General features: G+C 43.9%; 1 protein-coding gene across 3 annotated transcripts in view; it reads left to right on the top strand.

Annotated features, from left to right (window-relative positions):
* The window catches only part of LOC119390155 (solute carrier family 13 member 5-like), a 117,343-nt gene extending 99,613 nt beyond the window's left edge, over window positions 1–17,730 (top strand). For all 3 annotated transcript variants that reach the window (XM_049414680.1, XM_049414679.1, XM_037657718.2), the window contains exons 6-14: window positions 2,912–3,008; window positions 4,674–4,802; window positions 6,232–6,351; window positions 7,212–7,292; window positions 8,225–8,332; window positions 9,671–9,848; window positions 11,834–11,995; window positions 14,149–14,286; window positions 15,457–17,730. In XM_049414680.1, coding sequence (XP_049270637.1) covers window positions 2,912–3,008; window positions 4,674–4,802; window positions 6,232–6,351; window positions 7,212–7,292; window positions 8,225–8,332; window positions 9,671–9,848; window positions 11,834–11,995; window positions 14,149–14,286; window positions 15,457–15,669 — 1,226 coding nt within the window. In that variant the 3' untranslated portion in view covers window positions 15,670–17,730. The remainder of the gene's footprint in view (window positions 1–2,911; window positions 3,009–4,673; window positions 4,803–6,231; window positions 6,352–7,211; window positions 7,293–8,224; window positions 8,333–9,670; window positions 9,849–11,833; window positions 11,996–14,148; window positions 14,287–15,456) is intronic.
* Window positions 17,731–18,031: the final 301 nt, after the last annotated feature.

Here is an 18,031-nt window from a genome sequence, read left to right as displayed (position 1 = left end):
GAATAAGTCTTAGGGCAGTGACGCAATTTTATTTTTCCGCCAGAGTACCCCAGTGAGGGCAGAAGATGAGGAAGACAAGCGCGCGGACGTGTACACCCAGCCCACGTACCTTTTGTTCGCTCGATTTATTTTCTTTTTAGTTGCGCCAATGCCGCGACACTTGCTCTTAGCCACTGTCCTGCGCCGCGTCTATCGCGCAAATTCTCTGCTGCTACAGTGCCGTTATTGAAGATTCTCTTGCGTCTTGCGTCTTGCTCCGTAACGAAATGTGATGCGTGCAAGAATGGGGTTCCTTTGCGTCGCGTGGATTTTACATATCAGCGATTTAAAGGATCTCGTGGATGTAAGTTTGACTTGCATGCCATGAATTAACTTATATGCAAATAAGAATCTAACAACGTTAGCACCACTGGTACTGATGCTAGATCTAAAAGAGCAAGCGTTTACCTAACAGAAAATATCTTGGCGTACCGTATCTTTCACTTCTTGCTACATTTATTCAAACAATTAATGAAATCATAATTTGATTATTAGCACAAGTGCTTTCTTAGCTGTCATTTTTCATCCCTTACATTACCTAAGTCTCTGCACTGTTTTTCCGGTCTGGTCACTGCAGTATGTCTTTGTAACGCGCTCCCAAAATAATATCTCTGCTTTATTCTTCTGTCTACTTTATTTCCACTACTGTGTACACATTTACACGTTGCCAAGGCGATTTTGAACACAAATATATAATTATGCGGGCGTACCTTGAGTAAACAGTGCAAAACATTCTGCTTACCGCTTAGGAAAATAGCGAAATTGAGTTTGCGTTATAATAATAGAAATTATTAGGAGCCATCTTAAAGATGTTAGGAAGGGGATTCGAGAAACTGTTTTACTGAATGCTCTGTTTTGCTCATGAGCCTCCCAACGAGCCGTTTCAGGCAATTTTCCATAGGCACTGAATTTTCTATTGTCTCACCAAGTAAGTTGACAATACTTCATGCTCATAGCTTTTAAGGGCGCCGTCTGTATTGTGTTTCTGTACTCATTCAATGTGAATGTTTGATACACAACCACCTCTCCATTTTACTTATATTTGTTTTCCTGTTTCAGGCTTTCTTATATTTTTCGCATTACTAATCGCCACGTAATGGGAGCTATAAGTGGCAATAGCGCGAATAGCGGCGGTGTCCTGCGACGCTTTATGGAACCATACAATACGTCTGAGACGTTTCTGTGTTCCACATGTTCTCTCGTTGAAGAATAATTCCAAAAAAGGTTGCACGTTAGTGAGTATATCAACAAAGAATCCTTTACGCCAGCATATAAGTAGAATATGACAATTCATTGCAGTTTTACGTCATCTACGTATACACCAGGGGTCTCAAACGAAGCTTATAGCCAGCGGGCCGCAGTCGCGAATTCTAGTTGCAAGGGCCGGGACAGAGTGAAGGTGGTGGGAGAGAGTTTGAACACAATGACGTTTGAAATGCAGCCTTTCCCATATCTCATATATAGGTCATTTCTGAAGGCGATTTGGAGTCAGGATTCGAGAAACATCGCTAACGATGTACAGAATGACTGATATCTGGACGCGGATTCTGAAATATAGAGTTTTTGTTCCACGGTTATGTTTTAGCACATGGTGACCACATGTTCCTCACGAGAGAGAGAGAGAGAGAGAGAGAGAGAGGAACCTTTATTGAAGCAGGTAATTCCCCTTATCCCCACTGGGCTGGTCGACATCCCTAGTCCGGGACGTCATTAGTCGAAGCCGCCGCCCGAGCCCGCTGGACCAGAGTTCGCTGTTCCTCTAGTCCTGAGCAATTGAGCAGGGTCGCCTCCCAGTCCTGTTTGGTGGGGTTGGGGATTGGGGTTAAGTTTGGGTTGAGTTGGCAGGCCCAGACCATATGGTAAGTGTCGGCCACTGCACCACAGTACTGGCACTGCCCACTTATTTTTGGGTCGTAATGTTTTAGTACCGCTGGACAAAGCAGCGTGTTTGTCTGTAGGCGCCGCAGGACGCGCTCCTCCGTTTTCGAGAGTCCCTTCACGAAAGGAATGCTTGAGACCACTCATGTCTCTGCAGCTCACGAACATCTTATTTAGAAAATAAAAAACAAATGAGACGAAGGCGGTCATGTGTGCGGGCCGGGCCGCTAGCGAAATGGCTCAAACCCATAGTATACACCATGCGTCCCCCCCCCCCCACACACAGAAAAAAAACTAAGAATAAAAATGTCGCTACCAGCGTTGTTGCTGCTGTACACCTGTCCGGGTATACGGTATTGTGCAAGCTCTCTTTTACGGACAAGGTAAAAGTCCACACCGGTATTTGCGCCGTCGTAAGAAGGCTTCTTATTAAAGTTATTGTGATTATATGGCAACCTACTAGATGGTCGGCAAGCTGTACAAAGCAAGTATACCGCTGTCAGTGAAGTGTACAAAGAGTTGTCTTGTGAAGAAACTAAAACAAACCCCAATAAGTTATTTTGGAAGGAAAATAATGTACTTTGAGCAAGAAGGGCAAAACTTTTGAGATGCTAACAGACGTTTCATTCGAGTGAAACAAAATAGCTCACAGTTAGGAAATTTTGAAGAAGACAGTTTCGTGCATAGGCACTTGCTGCTACATTATATGGATCTATAATAACAAATTTGAGAATGTATCGAAGTATCTTAAGATACAATTGGCAAGTATCGTATCGGATACAGTTTTTGCGGCAGTATCTTGTATCTGTATCTCCAATACTTCTTTCCTGAGTATCTTGTATCGTATCGCGATACAATTTCAAAGTATCTTTGCCCAGCCCTGGTATTAGGCAAAAGACAGTGCAGGGCTCCAGTTGCCACCTTTGACGATAACCTTCTGGTTTTTCCTCTGTTTCTCTAAATAAAGATTGAATTGGTCACCCGCGTGTTGCAGGTTCGGACCTAGAGTCTCTAACGAGGCGACAGGAGCCAGTTCACAGAGATAACGAGAAGGCAAGCGGCAAGGATTCGTCCAATGCTGCTGATTCTGAGTAAGCTTGGACCTAAATTTATTACAATCTTTCTTCCTTGTATCCAGCTCTCTCTATATACTGTGTATGTGACTCCTGGAAGCAAAAGTTTTGTCTGCATCGTTAGTAATATTTTATGTAGATCTCAAAGGCGGAGATTACAAACACTGTGGTTATATCACAAGTTCACCTTGCTATAGGCTTGTGCTATGTGCTTCTAGACAACAATTTTCACCTGCCGCGGTACCTTAGCAGGTTGGTTTCGCTCTGGAAGCTCAAGGGTGTGGGTTTGGTTCTCGGCCACGGCAGGCAGCATTTCGATGTAGGTCCAACGCGAGAGCACCCGGTTACTTAGATTTAGTTAGAGAAAATTAATCCGGGGTCCCAGACTACGGCGGGCCTCATTATCGTATCATGGTTTTTGCACTTGAAACACCGCCAATCTTATTATTTAGACACCATCGTGTTCTAGACATTAATAAGGATACGGACATTGTTCATGATCATTACGTAACAGCCCAGGTCTCAACCGCTGATTTTACTGGCAAAAAAATATGTGTCTGAGCGCGTGTGTTCCAACTCAACCAAAAGAGAGAAATCCTGAGAAGCTTAAACTTCCTGAAATAGGTGAATAAATCAGCATGTGTGCACATACCCTCCACCATTTCACCCCAAGAAATCGCAATGTGGCATCGAGGTGATAAGAACGCGCGCAATATATGTATCTAGGTCAACATTTCTAAGTAGTAGTTTATTGAGGTCCTCAGAATCTAGGCAGGTGCGCCGACTAGGTAGCTCCCTACCCAGCCGTTGGCCATTCCCATGTCGGAATAGAGAGGTCATGCCTCTCTGCTCGTTCACGGGCCCTCTGGACATCCAGGAGCTGGACGTCTTGTCTGGAGTCGGTAATGGCCTTCGTCCAGGATTCTCCTTGGTTAAAATCCTCTAACGCAGGGCACTGCCAGAGCATGTGAGAGGAGTATATTTTCAAGATGAAAGCTCCGTGATGCTTAGAGCCTTAAAGATGCATTAGGCACATTATTTTGTGCATAGTTTATGCGTTAATAAAACAAATAGGGCACAATTTCTGTAGAACCGCGCCATAATAAACTGTAGGTTTCCTGTAAGTGGCCGCTTAGACATTGCATAAGCTCTTATTTGGGGTATTGGTAATGCGTGAAAAAATTAGGCGCGATTTCTAGAATCCTACCATGAAAGAGAGAAGGCCTATATGATGTGCGAACTTAATAGCTCGCACAAATCTGGAGTTACCAAAATCATTGCAAAACGGTCCTCAATATATAAACTATGATGAAAAGGGTGATGTAGCATCGTCAATTTTGTAATGAGGATCCGATTTTGCACGGTTTTATATGATGACACTACGTTGACTGCATGCCATCACACAATGACTATTCCGCGAGAACCATCACCGCTGCAGCCATGTATTGTTATAGATTGAATTGCTCACGTTAATGGTGACATTGCATGACATTCGTGAGCTACTGCTAGCAGAGCTAATTCTACTATATATGCTTATACTACATACTTACCAGAATACAGAGGCGGTCATCCGGGCGGAGAGTCCCTAGACTCCTTCAGTTGCTTTGGTTACTTGTTTCACTCGCTGTTTCTGCGAAAGTTCTCATTCGCACTGAATATGACTGTACTAACTTACCTTTTCAGGGAGGATTCTAGACAGAAGAAACTCCGCACAGTTATGCTGCTCTCCGTGGCATATGCTGCTAACATCGGAGGAACTGGATCTCTCGTTGGCACGGGACCAAATCTTGTACTCAAGGGTCTTATGGACGAGTAAGCAACCCTTGACAGAATCTATCCATTTAAAATCGCCCCCAATGTGAATAAGAGGAGAACGTGAACACTATTTTTTTTTCTGTAACGATGCTAGTTGGGCCAGTGGTTATCTTTATCTGAACTTTACTCACCTGTGCGTTTAGTGCTCGTCATGTATAGGTCTTTTGTATTTCTCTTCGCGTTTGTGTTTTGCTGTTATCTTTCACCCAGTATTCTCTATCAAATTCTTTTGCTTTCGATATAGTTGCGATCAAGGATTTGAACTAGTTTCCCAGAAGCTTAGGCAAATTCTCCCAGTTAGGTAAATATTCCATCTGATCTTGTCGTCCATCAGTGACAAAAATAGGAATGACCGGAAATTTAGGCAGAAAAAAAAAGTTTGCGCTTGCTACCAGCTCTGAGGAAAATAGAAATAAGTCTATGTAAACATATAAAAGTAGATGTGCGTAAATAAGCTGTCTACCAGCGCTCAAAGATCCGAGGCGACAGGCATTATCATCAAGCATACCTTCACAGCTCGTTAACCACATGAACCGGACTATATGTATATATGGCTTACGAGCTTGGTTGTCTTTGGTGTGGTGTATATTATGATGCAAGTGACCGTCTCTCTAAAGCAATGTAACGTAATAGCCTCAATGTATTTTAAATTCTACAAAAAAGGAAAGTGGTGCGCTGTTGTCTCATTATGGGTTTAGCTCTAACAAAAGTGTCGTTGGCCATTGCATTAATAAATGTGATTTGTTCATCAAGCCCCAGATGTGGAAAGTTTCTCCTAGCACCTCGGAAATGAAACCAAAACTGTGTATTCTTGGGAGAATACTTCTTCAATGATCCCCACTGCGATTGACACCAAAATGGTGACGCACTTGCGGAGCTGGAAGCCGCAAGGAAGAAGAAGCTTGACCGTAGTCATGGGTGACGCCGAGGCAGGTCAGCTGAGGCGGATGAGCGCCATTTTCGGATCGACGTACCGAAGCTGTTTCAATGAGTATCACACTGAAAAATGAGACGTGGTTCACATTTCGTGTACTCTAGTGAATAGCCGGAAAAAATATGCTATTTTTCTCCTTTCACAACCGCTGAGCCCTGACGACCTAATTTGATGCCATGTCTGTAAATCCATTAATACTTGCACCACTGGCTCAATTTTTCGTTTGTGGTCTTCCGAGGTCATAACTATTAGGAAAACACGCAGAAAAAAAGTCCCGACCAAAATAAAAAATCCAGGGCTGAAAGGGTTAACGCCAATATCATAGAAGTCAATACATCCAAGCCGCAAATAGAAGCATGCGCGTAAGTTTAGGTAAGAAAACGTCCCCGAGCAGATGTACGTTGTCGAACGTCCGTGAAAGTGGTTGCTTGAAGCCAGTCACACAACTAGACTTTGGAAAGCCTAACAGATGCTCTTTTTGTTTAATCCCAGCATGTTTCCCGAGTCTACCGAGTTGACCTTTGCCACGTGGATGCTTTACAACGCGCCAACCATGCTGATCTGCGTACTCATTGGATGGGGCTACCTCCTGCTTTCCGCTAGGAAAGAAATGTGAGAATTGAAATGTTTCTTTGTGCTTGTTTTTCATTTATATCTGGATAAAGTACATTAAGACGCGCGTAATAAAAAAGCGTTTATTTGTTTAATAGCTGAAGGCGCTTACATATTTCGATGAAATACTAGAAGAGACAGTGCACGAAGACAGACAGGGGGATGCGCGACATCGGTTGTCAGCAATAGTTTCATATGATATCGACACTAACTTTAAAGACGCTAGCACTACCCTATAAAGCAATGAACGACATGAAACTAGGTTTCATCTAATATTGATGTCATGCGAGAGTGGCACGACCTGCAAGCAATTAGACTTACACCTGCAGTGCTTTAGAGGAAGATGAAGTTATGACAACTAAAAAAAAATTAGAATGCACAATGTTCACGAGCATTACATGATAATAATACAGAACTACGCAATCGGTGTTCGGAAACGCCTTGAAGAAAACATGAAACTATCAGTCATTCAGGAAATAAGAGGTCGAAAATTTTGACAAGCCTAATGCCTATAGTACAAAACGATTTTGTGGTAAAATGAGCTACGTAAGAGAGTTCCCCCCATACTGCTTAGCTTCGCAAGACTTATCCATGACATATTTTGTTAGCTGTACGGGATGCTCGCTCCTCTGTTGATATCAAGAAAAAGTGCGAAAACCGAAATACAGAGGTCGAAAGCTGAGAGGTTAAGAGAAAGTTGCTGGTTAGTTTCACTCAACTGCGGAGTTGAGCCGGCGAAAAACGTCCATAGACAACATGCGTTTATTATTATTATTTTTAGCTGTGCGGCGGATATTTTCTATACCACATGAGACTGACTGTAGCGCCCTCTAAGCTTGTGAAACACAAATATTCTACAGGAGAAGCCCCTCGTCAGATGCATCGGCAGAAAAAGTTCGCGAGGAAATTGCCGGGAGATACCGGGACCTGGGTCCCATGAGGTCAGTACTGATGCGCCTTAGAAGTACTTGCTACTGGGCTAGCCGGTTTCATTTTTTCGTTCTGACCATTAGACCATGGTCACTTAGCGTGGAACAACGAAAAAGAAAAATAAGGGGAAAGGAGCAACCTTGCTCCTTCCCCCTCATTTTTCTTTTTACTTGTTTCGCACTAAGTGACCATAGTTTCATGGTCATTACCAAGTACTGATGCCGCTACCCTCATTGCTAACTCGCATCGCAATGTTTTCGACTGTCTGTGTGCATTGTATTTGTGCCCAATTCGAAAATTTGCAAACTGCACACGTACACACACTTCAAAGATAGTGTGGGACGGACGAATGTCACTGCTAAACTGCACCTTTAAACATAAATAACATGTGTAGCATACATTAATTACCGCCGTTACTGTTATAAATGCTGTTATGTGCAATACTTGCTTCTATCTATAGAAAAAATTATACGCCACATATCGTATATGTACAGAGTACTGCTGACTTTTTTTCTTTGTTATTATTTTATTCGTTCTAGTTTTTCTTGTTTTGTGTGTTTCTTCAATACCACTGTAATGTTGATGTGATAACCAGCTCTAATGTAGCCTACTTTCCTATGTCTTTTTTTCATATATGAATAAAAAAAGAAAAAAAAACTGAGACCCTATATGGGAAGAAAACCTACGCATACACACATCAAAAACGAATACCTTTGTTCGCGTGTGTGTATGCCTCTAAAGCTTCAACGTTTCTTCGTATAAAAAGCCTAGTGTTGTTCAATGAATTTTCGTTGGAAAACAGCGTTATCGCTCGTTGTCTTTTTGGTTTCTTCCATTCGCGTACTGCTGCAGATTACTCACGTCACCCCGCTCTTAAGATGTGTGGTTCAATTTAATCTTTGCTTTTGTGTTGCTACAACATTTCGTCTGTGTTTGGTCGCAGTTTTCCGGAGTGGTGCGTCACGTTCTTAATGTCATCAATGATTCTTCTCTGGTTCACGATGAAGCCCCAGATGTTTCCTGGCTGGGTCGAAGCGATTCCTTATGCGAAGTAAGTCTTTGCGCTGCGTCGAACGCATTTCACTTCCTTCTGCGTCGATGTTAATTTACTTTGATCGTAAAGGAAATGTCCTAAATGGTTGCTGCTGCAGAAAGTGTGCATTGTAACTGATTGTTGAATATGCTCGCTTCCACGGAATTTCCACCTCACCTGCTGGGGAAGTTAGTGATGAAGGGTGTATAATGAAGCATTAAATGAGCACCTAACTCAGAAATGACTCAGACACATACTTTTCTTAAATAATATTTGCTGGTGTTTTACGTCCCAAAACCACGATATCATTATGAGTGGCGCCGTAGTGGAGGGCTCAGGAAATTTCGACCACCTGATGTTGTTTAACGTGCAACTAAATCTAAGTATACGGGTCGACACACACGTTGCTTTCAGCATGCAGAACAAAGCATAGAATCAGCACAGATGTAAAACTCAGTACAGCTCCTTTCTATCTTTGCTGGAAGGAATCCCGGCCACGGCGGCTGCATTTTAGATGGAGGTGAAAGTGTTTGAGCCCCGTGTACTTAGATTTAGGTGCACGTTAAGGAACCCCAGGTGGTCAAAATTTCAGGAGCCCTCCACTACGGCGTCTCTCATAATCATATCGTGGTCTTGGGACGCGAAACCCCAACAATTCATATTACACTTTCTATCTTTTGACGCGCGCCGGTTCCTCAAAACGCGAGGCCATATCTCCCGCAGGCACTGAAAAATATTAAATTCTATGATTTGATTACAATATGTTGTCGATGTTGACCAGCGTCACTCAACTGTGTACGCAAATGAACAATGCAGCGAGACTAGCGTGTGCCCAGATTTTAGGAACACTGCTTGATTCATGCCGGGATTAACGCATCAGGGACTGCGGGAGTTTTCCCAAGCCACACTTGCTCAATTAATCAACGTTACATCGTACGTTTCTACCTGTTTTTATTTTTGGCAATACATAAATACATAATGGGTTCTCTTCTACGTGATAGAATGCATGTATTTTTTATGCTGTATGTAGTATGTATTAGTAGCATGTAAGAGATAATAGTTGTGCTGTAGTTATGCGTTATTGTGAGTGCTGCAGTTATTGCAATAGAGAAGTATTTGTAGTATGTACCATCTAGTTATCGCTTTCTTTTTGTGTAGTATGTACGTATTGGTTCGTTTTGTAACCCCCCTCCTGCTGAAAGCCCTCTTAGGCTAGCAGTAATTTCCAAATAAACAAATAAAATAATTAGCCCGGCTTTACAGGCGTCTGGCAGCGCACTGCGGGATAAGGAAGTTGACTTCATTTGTCACATTGTCCGTCACAGTAGGCTTTGCCCTGAAAACATTTTTGTGCAGATTCATCAAGCCGTCCGCCCCCGCCATGCTGGCGATGTTCCTGCTGTTTGTGATCCCCAAGGACCCCCGAAAGCCCAGTGGCCGAGCCCTTATCACGTGGCGGGAGGCCAGCGAGCGTGCTCAGTGGGGGGTCATGATTCTCGTCGGAGGTGGCATGTGCCTCGCTGAGGGCTGCAAGGTATGACACTTCCCATTTAGCCATGCCTTTGCCACTGCGTCAGAAAAATGTAGAATTATTATTCGCTGCCAGAGCAGCGCATTACGCCCCCAAGCTATCCGTTTAATAATTGCAGAATGGAAACGGTCGCTGTAGAAAGCTGATCTGCAAGGGAATTTGTCTTCGTCAGTGCAGTAACTACTCTGCAGTGAAAAAGCAGTAATTACTGTACAGTGGCTGCGCTGACACACGTAAGTCTCGAGGTCGACAGGTTGCTCCGGTGAGATGTTTTGTTTAATAACACTCAATAATCTCTAACTTCATTCTGTGATCCCGAAGAACTTATGTCTCATTGTGATTCTGAAAATACTGCGTAATTTGATGCTGCGGAAAAAAAAAAGTAAACGTGGTCAACCTCTCAAATTTTTCGAAGTTTTTCGTGGAAATAATTTAAAACAACGCTAGGCCTGCGCTGAAACCGCAGCACAGTCACAGCGAAAGCTGGAAGAGCGGCGTTTCTAGAGCCCGTTGTAAGCTCTCTTGGGGCTACAATACAAGTACACTAGAAAGGTACCCACTACGCCATAAATCACAATATTTGTGAAGTTGGGCAGCACCTACTAGGCCATTATTCGTCATTCTGCGGAGAAGCGAGGCACCAGCTACACGTCTGTAAGGCATTATGTGCACTTTGTTGACGCGACGACTGATCACGATGAAGAATTATGGCTCAGCCCTTTGTAATGGGTTGGAAGTTTTAAACGGCCCACCAGTTATGTAATTTGCATTGGATGACGCCCGGTCGCTATTTCCCTCTCCCGTCATGCTGTATAACATATGTTGACGTGGGAGAAAAACGGGGGGGGGGAGGGGGTGGCGAAGAACTTTACTGAGACCCCGAGGAAATGGATCATGCGCTTGTGGGCTTCCTTGGCAACCAATACAAGTGCACTTGCGAGGAACCCACTACGCTCTAAACCATTGTAATTTTACTGAGACCCCGAGTAAATGGATCATGCGCCTATGAGCTTCATTGGCAACAAATGCAAGTGCACTTGCGAGGTATTGACTACGCTATAAATCATTGTAATTTTTGAGAAGTAGGGCAGCAGGAACTGTGCCTTTTTTCGTCATTCTACGGAGAGCCGTGGTACCTGCTTAACGCATGTAGGCATTATGCGCACTTTGTTGATGCTGTGCCTGATGACGACGAAGAATTATGGCAGATTCCCTTTGTAATGGGTTGGAAGCATTCAACAACCTACTCGTTGCGCAATTCGCATTGTGTGACGCCTGCAGTGGTTACAGAATTCGCGTTGTGCGACGCTTGGTGCTTATTTTACTCTTCTACCACGCTATATTGCATATGCTAATGTGGTTCCTTCCCGACATGAAGCCTGTATAGGACCTTTTTGCAAAGCAGTTTCAAGCACCGGCATGGCTCAGAGGTGGAATACTGGGCTCCCACGCAGAGGGCCCAGGTTCGAACCTCGTTCCATCCTGGAAGTTTTTTCTTATTTCGTTTTTTTTTCTTTCTTATTTCGAGCGATACTGGTTACGGACACCGGCGGCGACGGCGGCGCACAACTACGGCGCCAAGTAAAAGGGGCACTGTCTCTCAGTCGCGATGTGCGCTAAATGTCTTTGACATACATAAACCCCGCCACATCCTCACTGTCCATGACTTATATCTGAACTTTGTCACTCTTTCAAGGCACTTGCTGGTTCCTCCCTCTGCCCAGGCTGTTCTGTTTCGTTCTACGCGGCCCTGGAATGCCTTAGGATATTAAGCTACCGATTCCACTGAACATCGGTGTCACAAGGCTTAACTAATGCGATGTAGATATATCTATCAGAAATATACACTCGATTTCGCTAATGTAAATGTAATGGCCTACTCAACCAACAAGCCCGATCTTGAACTGACTCTTTCAACAAAAGATTGAACTGCGGTTGTTTCTAAACTATAGTCTCTTTACAAGCTCTCTTTCATTCCTTTGCTCTAGCAATCAGGCCTGTCAGCAATGCTAGTGCAGCACCTGAAGAGCCTTGACGTGCTTCCGAATCTGGTGACGGTCTTCGTCCTTTGCTTCGCCGCCTCCATGTTCACCGAAGTGACGAGCAACACGGCCGTCAGTTCCATACTCTTGCCCGTCGTCTGCGAAATGGTGAGCATACAGAGACATATCCCACGTAGATAGATGATTAGTGGGGTATTGTGGCGCAAGGGCCATGGGTGGCCAAACACGGCCATCCCACTCAGATAAAGCAAGGCATGTAGTTTAACCACAGAGCGCAATGTTGGTGATCTATATGCTGAAATTTACAATAAATTGCAAGAACATGAACAGCTTCCTTAACGCTAACAAACACGTGTGAATGTGCCTTCAATTCATTTCCAACATGCCCTGCTTTTGCGAATGCATTTTTGTGTTCTTCAGTAGCAGTCATATATGGATGCCGCCCATTACGGGAACACTGCCGTTGTACTGTACCCCTATCGAAGGCGCATGAGTGGCCATGGCTAACGGAGGACTGGGGCGTAACCACAGAATCGAAGAGAATTTCGCTCCTATAACAAGTATGTCAAGTCGACGCACTGACAACGTTTTTGCTAAATAGGTTCAGTGACTGAGCATGGTAGAGCGTTCTCCCTTCTTCTACTGTTCATTGTGGTACCCTACTCGGCTTTCAATGCTCGTTCACACCGTCGTCTAGCACCGGTCGCGCGACCAAATTAGTCGAAAACGGTCGCAAATGGCCGCTTTGGTCGCAAAGCGACTTCTTTGGCTCAGTCGCTCGCTGCTCGGTTTTGCAGTCGTAAATCTCTGAACCAATTAGATGCGTAGGAACAGAACGTCAACTTATTTTACGGGGCAATGACAACGGAAGCAGACGTGAATTCTGTGTGACGATGTATATAGGTCCACGCAGGTGTGAACATCGGTCGCATAGCGTCGCTTTGTGATCGCCAGTCGCGAATAGTCACGCGACCGGTGCTAGTCGCAGGTGTGAATGGGCCTTTCACAAGAGCTAGCAAACTTACGCGGGTTCCAGAACGCGATGACTTCCTTTTAGCCTTACTCTATAAATTGCATTCTAAAGTGCATTGATGAACTTGCTCTCACATTTCAATGTGCGGAACATATCGCGCATTGCATCAGGTACGAAAGACGGATGCTCGCGGTCGTGATCCTGGTGGTGCTCGGGGTATGCCACTTACTTTCCACTGTACTCATCACTCTTTTTCCATCCTTTCATGTTCAGTCTATGCAGGGTAACAGGCCAGAGTATATGTACAAACTCAGGTCAATCTCTCCGCCATCTTCTGATATTTTTCCACTGCTGCGCGAACAAATGCCATACGCATAGCCATTCGTGTTGAGCTGATGTGTGTGTGTGCTCTGTTTTTAATGGGATGCGCTCCACACATGTTCAGACGCAGAAGAAGACGAATTAGAGCACTATGGGAGAGGGGCATGCTGCCCGCTTAACTTTGTATGCTAGTGGGAATTTAGAAACATTTCTTCGACAAGAAGGAAAAGGAGATGTGTCCCTGCCTGCACAGAAAAGAATGGAAACAATTTGGAGTACGATATGTGCTTACCTATGGGAGAACTGATCATACACAAGGACTCCGCTGGGTTCGTGTGTTTGCGTTTAGAAAAAGAAAGAGAAGCGATATACACAGTATTATGTACACCTGACAGTAAAAGCTTACGGTATGTGGGCTGCACTGCAAATCAGAATTTCTGCTTAGTCAGTAAACGACGCTTCTAACCTACGGCGGGTAAGTGTACATGTGGCAATAACTACTACAAGCTGGAACATTTGATTGGAGTCTGTGCTCCCAGACAAAGCGGGAATATATGTTTTTCTAAAGTTTTGCGTCCCGCAGACTTTTGGTGTTGGGTGTACTCTTCTATGAGAGTGTGATCAGTCGTCCCTTAAAATCACCGTGAAAGACAATTTAAAACTAGGGAGAGCTAAAGTTGCGTGTTGGGCAAAAAAAAAACAAACTAAGTGAGTGATTTAGAGTATTTCGTACTCTATTATGGGAGCGCTAAGGGCAGCCGTTACATATTTACGGAAGACGTGTTTAGAAAAAGTGGGGAAACGGCTATGTACTCTAGAGTACATAGCCACTTAACACGTGGATTGTTGCTACTACAACCTGAGTTGGGTCTGCTTATATTTTGCCCTTCTGTCTTAATTCTTGTTGCTCGCATGGCCTAAGTTGAGCTAATCTGACTGGAAAACATTGTATATACTTACCTTGAAAATAGCAGTCGTAAACATAATGTGTTTTTGTTCTATGCAGGCAATAGCGATAGGCGTGCACCCATTGTACCTCGCAATGCCGGTAACGATCGGCTGCTCCTTCTCCTTCATGTTGCCTGCTGCCACACCTCCTAATGCCATCGTGTACGAGCTGGCGAAGTTGAAAATCCCTGACATGGTAAGTTTTATGTCGCTCAAGCGCGTCTAATTAGCATACCGACTTGGACAAACCCGGCTTCTTTTGCTTCGTGCGACAAAGAATACTGAGGATATTCATCGGTATTAATTATTCCAGCTTGACAGACTGTAGTGCCCGGTGTGTGTAGTGTAATTTCGTAACCTTGCATTAGAAAATATTTTTGTTTATGTCTAAAACAGCGTTGTTGAGTTGGCCGACAAATGTTCGCTTCAAATAGTTCTTTCGCGCACTGAATATGCTTTTGCACATGTGAAAGTGTTTATTACTAGTTTAAACTGGCTAGAAAATTGATTCAGGGAGAACAAATTCAGTCTCTGGAATTGGGAAGAAGCAACTTCCTTGCATTAAATAATGTAGTGTGAAGGAGGCTAGCTTTTATTATTACAAACATTCGGCACATAATGATACTGGACACAACGAATGATGTTTGAGGCGTACCTATTTAGAACAATTGGAAAATCAGCGGGAGAAGGACGGTGACACAGGAGAAGAAGCCTGCGTTCAGCCTTTTCTTTTCAGTAAATTTCATTCGTTAAAAAGCGGTCTTCCTGTGTCCTTTTCTTGTGTCACCGTCGTTTTCGCGCTGGTTTTCCAATTGTGCATTGATTCCAACTCCCCAACCTTTCTAGCTTACTGCAAGTTCTTTAGAATGCTCCGTAAATTATTTTTCATTCATATTCCAGCGCTCAACCAATTTCCACTTATCAATATCACTCTCATCTATCGGGTAGGACTAAAAGACCGCTACGCTTTTTGAACCTCACTAAAACCGTCGCGTAGATTACCAGGAGCTAATATGAGAGAGCTGTGTTACCACAATATAAGTTATTAATGAGCCCTTACAGAGAATAATGCCAAGGAAAGTATAGAGGATGTTATTAGTAGTAAATGTAAGGTTAATGTGAAGAAATAAATGTGGACGAAAAGATAATCTGCCACAGTCAGGGACCGAACCTGCGACCTTCGAACCTGTCTGTTAGGGCTCATTATTAGTGTGTATAACAAAGAAAAAAACGAGCCCTTAAAATTAACACTTCTGTCCTTCACAATATAAGTTGAGATACGAGACACCTCGTTTATATATATTGTAACAAACTTTGACGCCCCTCGCAAACGTTCCTCTTTGTTTCTTTTTTTTTTCGTTCACAGGCAAAGCCGGGTTTCTTCATGAACATGCTCTGCGTCGCGGTGGAAGTCGGCATGATTCACGCGATAGGATTTCCCATCTTTGGCTTGGGGACGTTGCCCGAGTGGGCAAGGCACACCGCTGCGACGATCTCTCCCACGGCTGTGCCAAACGCAACAAACGTGATCACGTTACCCACAATATTGTCTACATTGAATTACACGCAACCGACGTGAAAGGCCTGAGTGAGGGATAGAAGCACATTCCTGTACATTTTACGGTTATCTTCAAGGATCTCAGAGGTGGTACCGTTGTAGTTCCTACGTGTAGTGCAAGTGATCAACAAGCCGACTGAAAAATTCAATTCCGAGAACATGTGTTTTTCAGCAACAAGAAAATACACCGTATTTGACTAAGATTAGCCATTGCCAGGATAACTTCGCGTGGAATGGAAGATCACCAGTCCTGAGCCCGTTATTTTTTTGTCGCTACAGATAGCGCTGTACTGACAATAAGTGCCGTCAATTTCACGACATGACATAGCTGTAGCCTCAACAGCACTGAGGCAGTACACTTAAAAAAACTCGCGAAGGAAAACGTTTTGAGAGTGGAGCAGCCGGAGCCATTAATGATAGATGACTAAGCAACAGAAACCGTGCTTCTCCATGATGAAGTCACGAGCATTTCAAAGAACCTCTTACCCTGCTTTCTCGAGCTGCTACAATGCGTAGGCTTCTTTACTTTGTTTGCCACACCAAACTATACATTTATACAAACGGTGCGCTCCCCTTCAACGCTTTCGGACGCGGCTCAACTGTAGTCCTGCAGCGTCAAGGACAACCGACCTGCGCGTTCTCTTGGTCTTCAGTTGAGAGCAGTGAAAGCCACTTTGCTCCGATTTATGCTGTTGCCGAGTTGTACCGTAAAATCCCGAGCAAAGCACCACTAGCCGAGCAAGCACCCCCCTCCCTTTTTCTGGAGATTTGAAATATCCGCCAATGACCGAGCATGTGCCCTTCCTGTCCTCCTCCAGCTATTTTCACTGCTTCATCCACTGTTTTTATTCGCTTGACGAGGGCTGATAACGACAGGGAATGCACGCCTATTCAATAACGCATTTCATTGGAAGCACGCGCGGCTCTTCCACCGCCATCCTGAATTTTGATCCATGACCGCGCGAGGACCCCCCCCCCCCCCCAATTTTGTTGGATTAACTTTCACCGGAGAGAGGACGCTTGCTCGGGATCTTACGTACTGTAGTAAGTTGAGCACAATCAGAGATATTACTTACGACCCATCTGTTGACTGCCTCTAAGCAAAACGAATTCGCGAGGAATCTCTTGTACGAAAAATTCACGCCGCTGACATCATAGCTTGCAAGTTTACGCAATAAATTAGAAAGCAAAGCAGTTCAGGTATTTGTGCACAGCGTCCCATTAAGCATTCTTGCAAAATTCCTGTCGAGAAACGGGTGGGACTTGCTTTTGTCTTCATCGAATCGTTGTTTAAATGTTACACCTAACTTAATGTGATTCTTACTTCGTGTCAGAAACACAAAGGAGCGTTAGTGTATGATGTGAGGCGAATGTCTTAGCTTCTGTGCCTGCCTTTGGAGAAAGGACTGTGTATAAATGTATATACGAGACATACTGACTGAATCCTACTGAATGCGCGAGCCCCAACAGGCCTTTTTTAGAGCATTATCTGTGTGAATGTTCCATTTGGAGTGGTGCGGTCCATATCACAAGTCGTGAACGTTTGCCGAATATATTTTACGCGCCTTTAACATCGAAAAGCTCCGCTAGCGCTTCCTTTCCACCAATATGCGCTTGCATTCTCCTACACATACCCGCAAAAAAAGAGAATAAGAAGCTTATATTGCTACACTACTTTGCTTTAGTCTAAGGAAAGACAGTCCAATCTTATCAAATATTATTGTAAATATGCGTGTGAAAACATGTCTAACGAGGTCCTTACAGCGTTTTTGGTTTTCGCAATTATGCCAGTACGTAATGTAACTGTATTTGATTGGCTGATGAACGATGTCGGTTGATGCAGGACGTACACTATTACTAATAGTCATGTCTGTACGTACTCGATATGTATGTAGGACTCAATAGGATATACAACTGCCCTACAACTTTATTCATATTCCTAAATAAGGACATTAGTGCGATGCCTCGACTTCAAACACGTGCCATTTTCCAAGAACCACGCAAGAAGTGATGCTTTGGTCTGTCTGACATCGGCCCTGTACATACAATGTAAAAAGTGTTTGAATAAAAAAGAAAATGTAATTTTTATGCGCTGATACATGAGTCGTCACGCCGCGCGACCATCCATGCAAGGAACTCTGCCACCGTACGCGAAACTATAAGTTGTGTGAATGTCAGAAATAAAGCGCCTGTGCGCACAGAACTTCAATGGTTTAGGGTGATTTTTCTTGTACGTGGCAACATAGACCTTTAGTGCTATGCAAGCACTAAATGTCTATGTTATCACGTAAATTCTCATCACTGGAAATTCCCATAATTAGTCCCCACTTCAGCCAGAGGATACAATACGCTTGGACTATTTGACCGGAAGAAAAGAGTTCAG

Source organism: Rhipicephalus sanguineus, chromosome 4, assembly GCF_013339695.2.
Source record: "Rhipicephalus sanguineus isolate Rsan-2018 chromosome 4, BIME_Rsan_1.4, whole genome shotgun sequence".
Taxonomy (NCBI): domain Eukaryota; kingdom Metazoa; phylum Arthropoda; class Arachnida; order Ixodida; family Ixodidae; genus Rhipicephalus; species Rhipicephalus sanguineus.
Note: the sequence above shows the minus strand (reverse complement) of the source record. Positions and strands in the feature narration are given on the sequence as shown.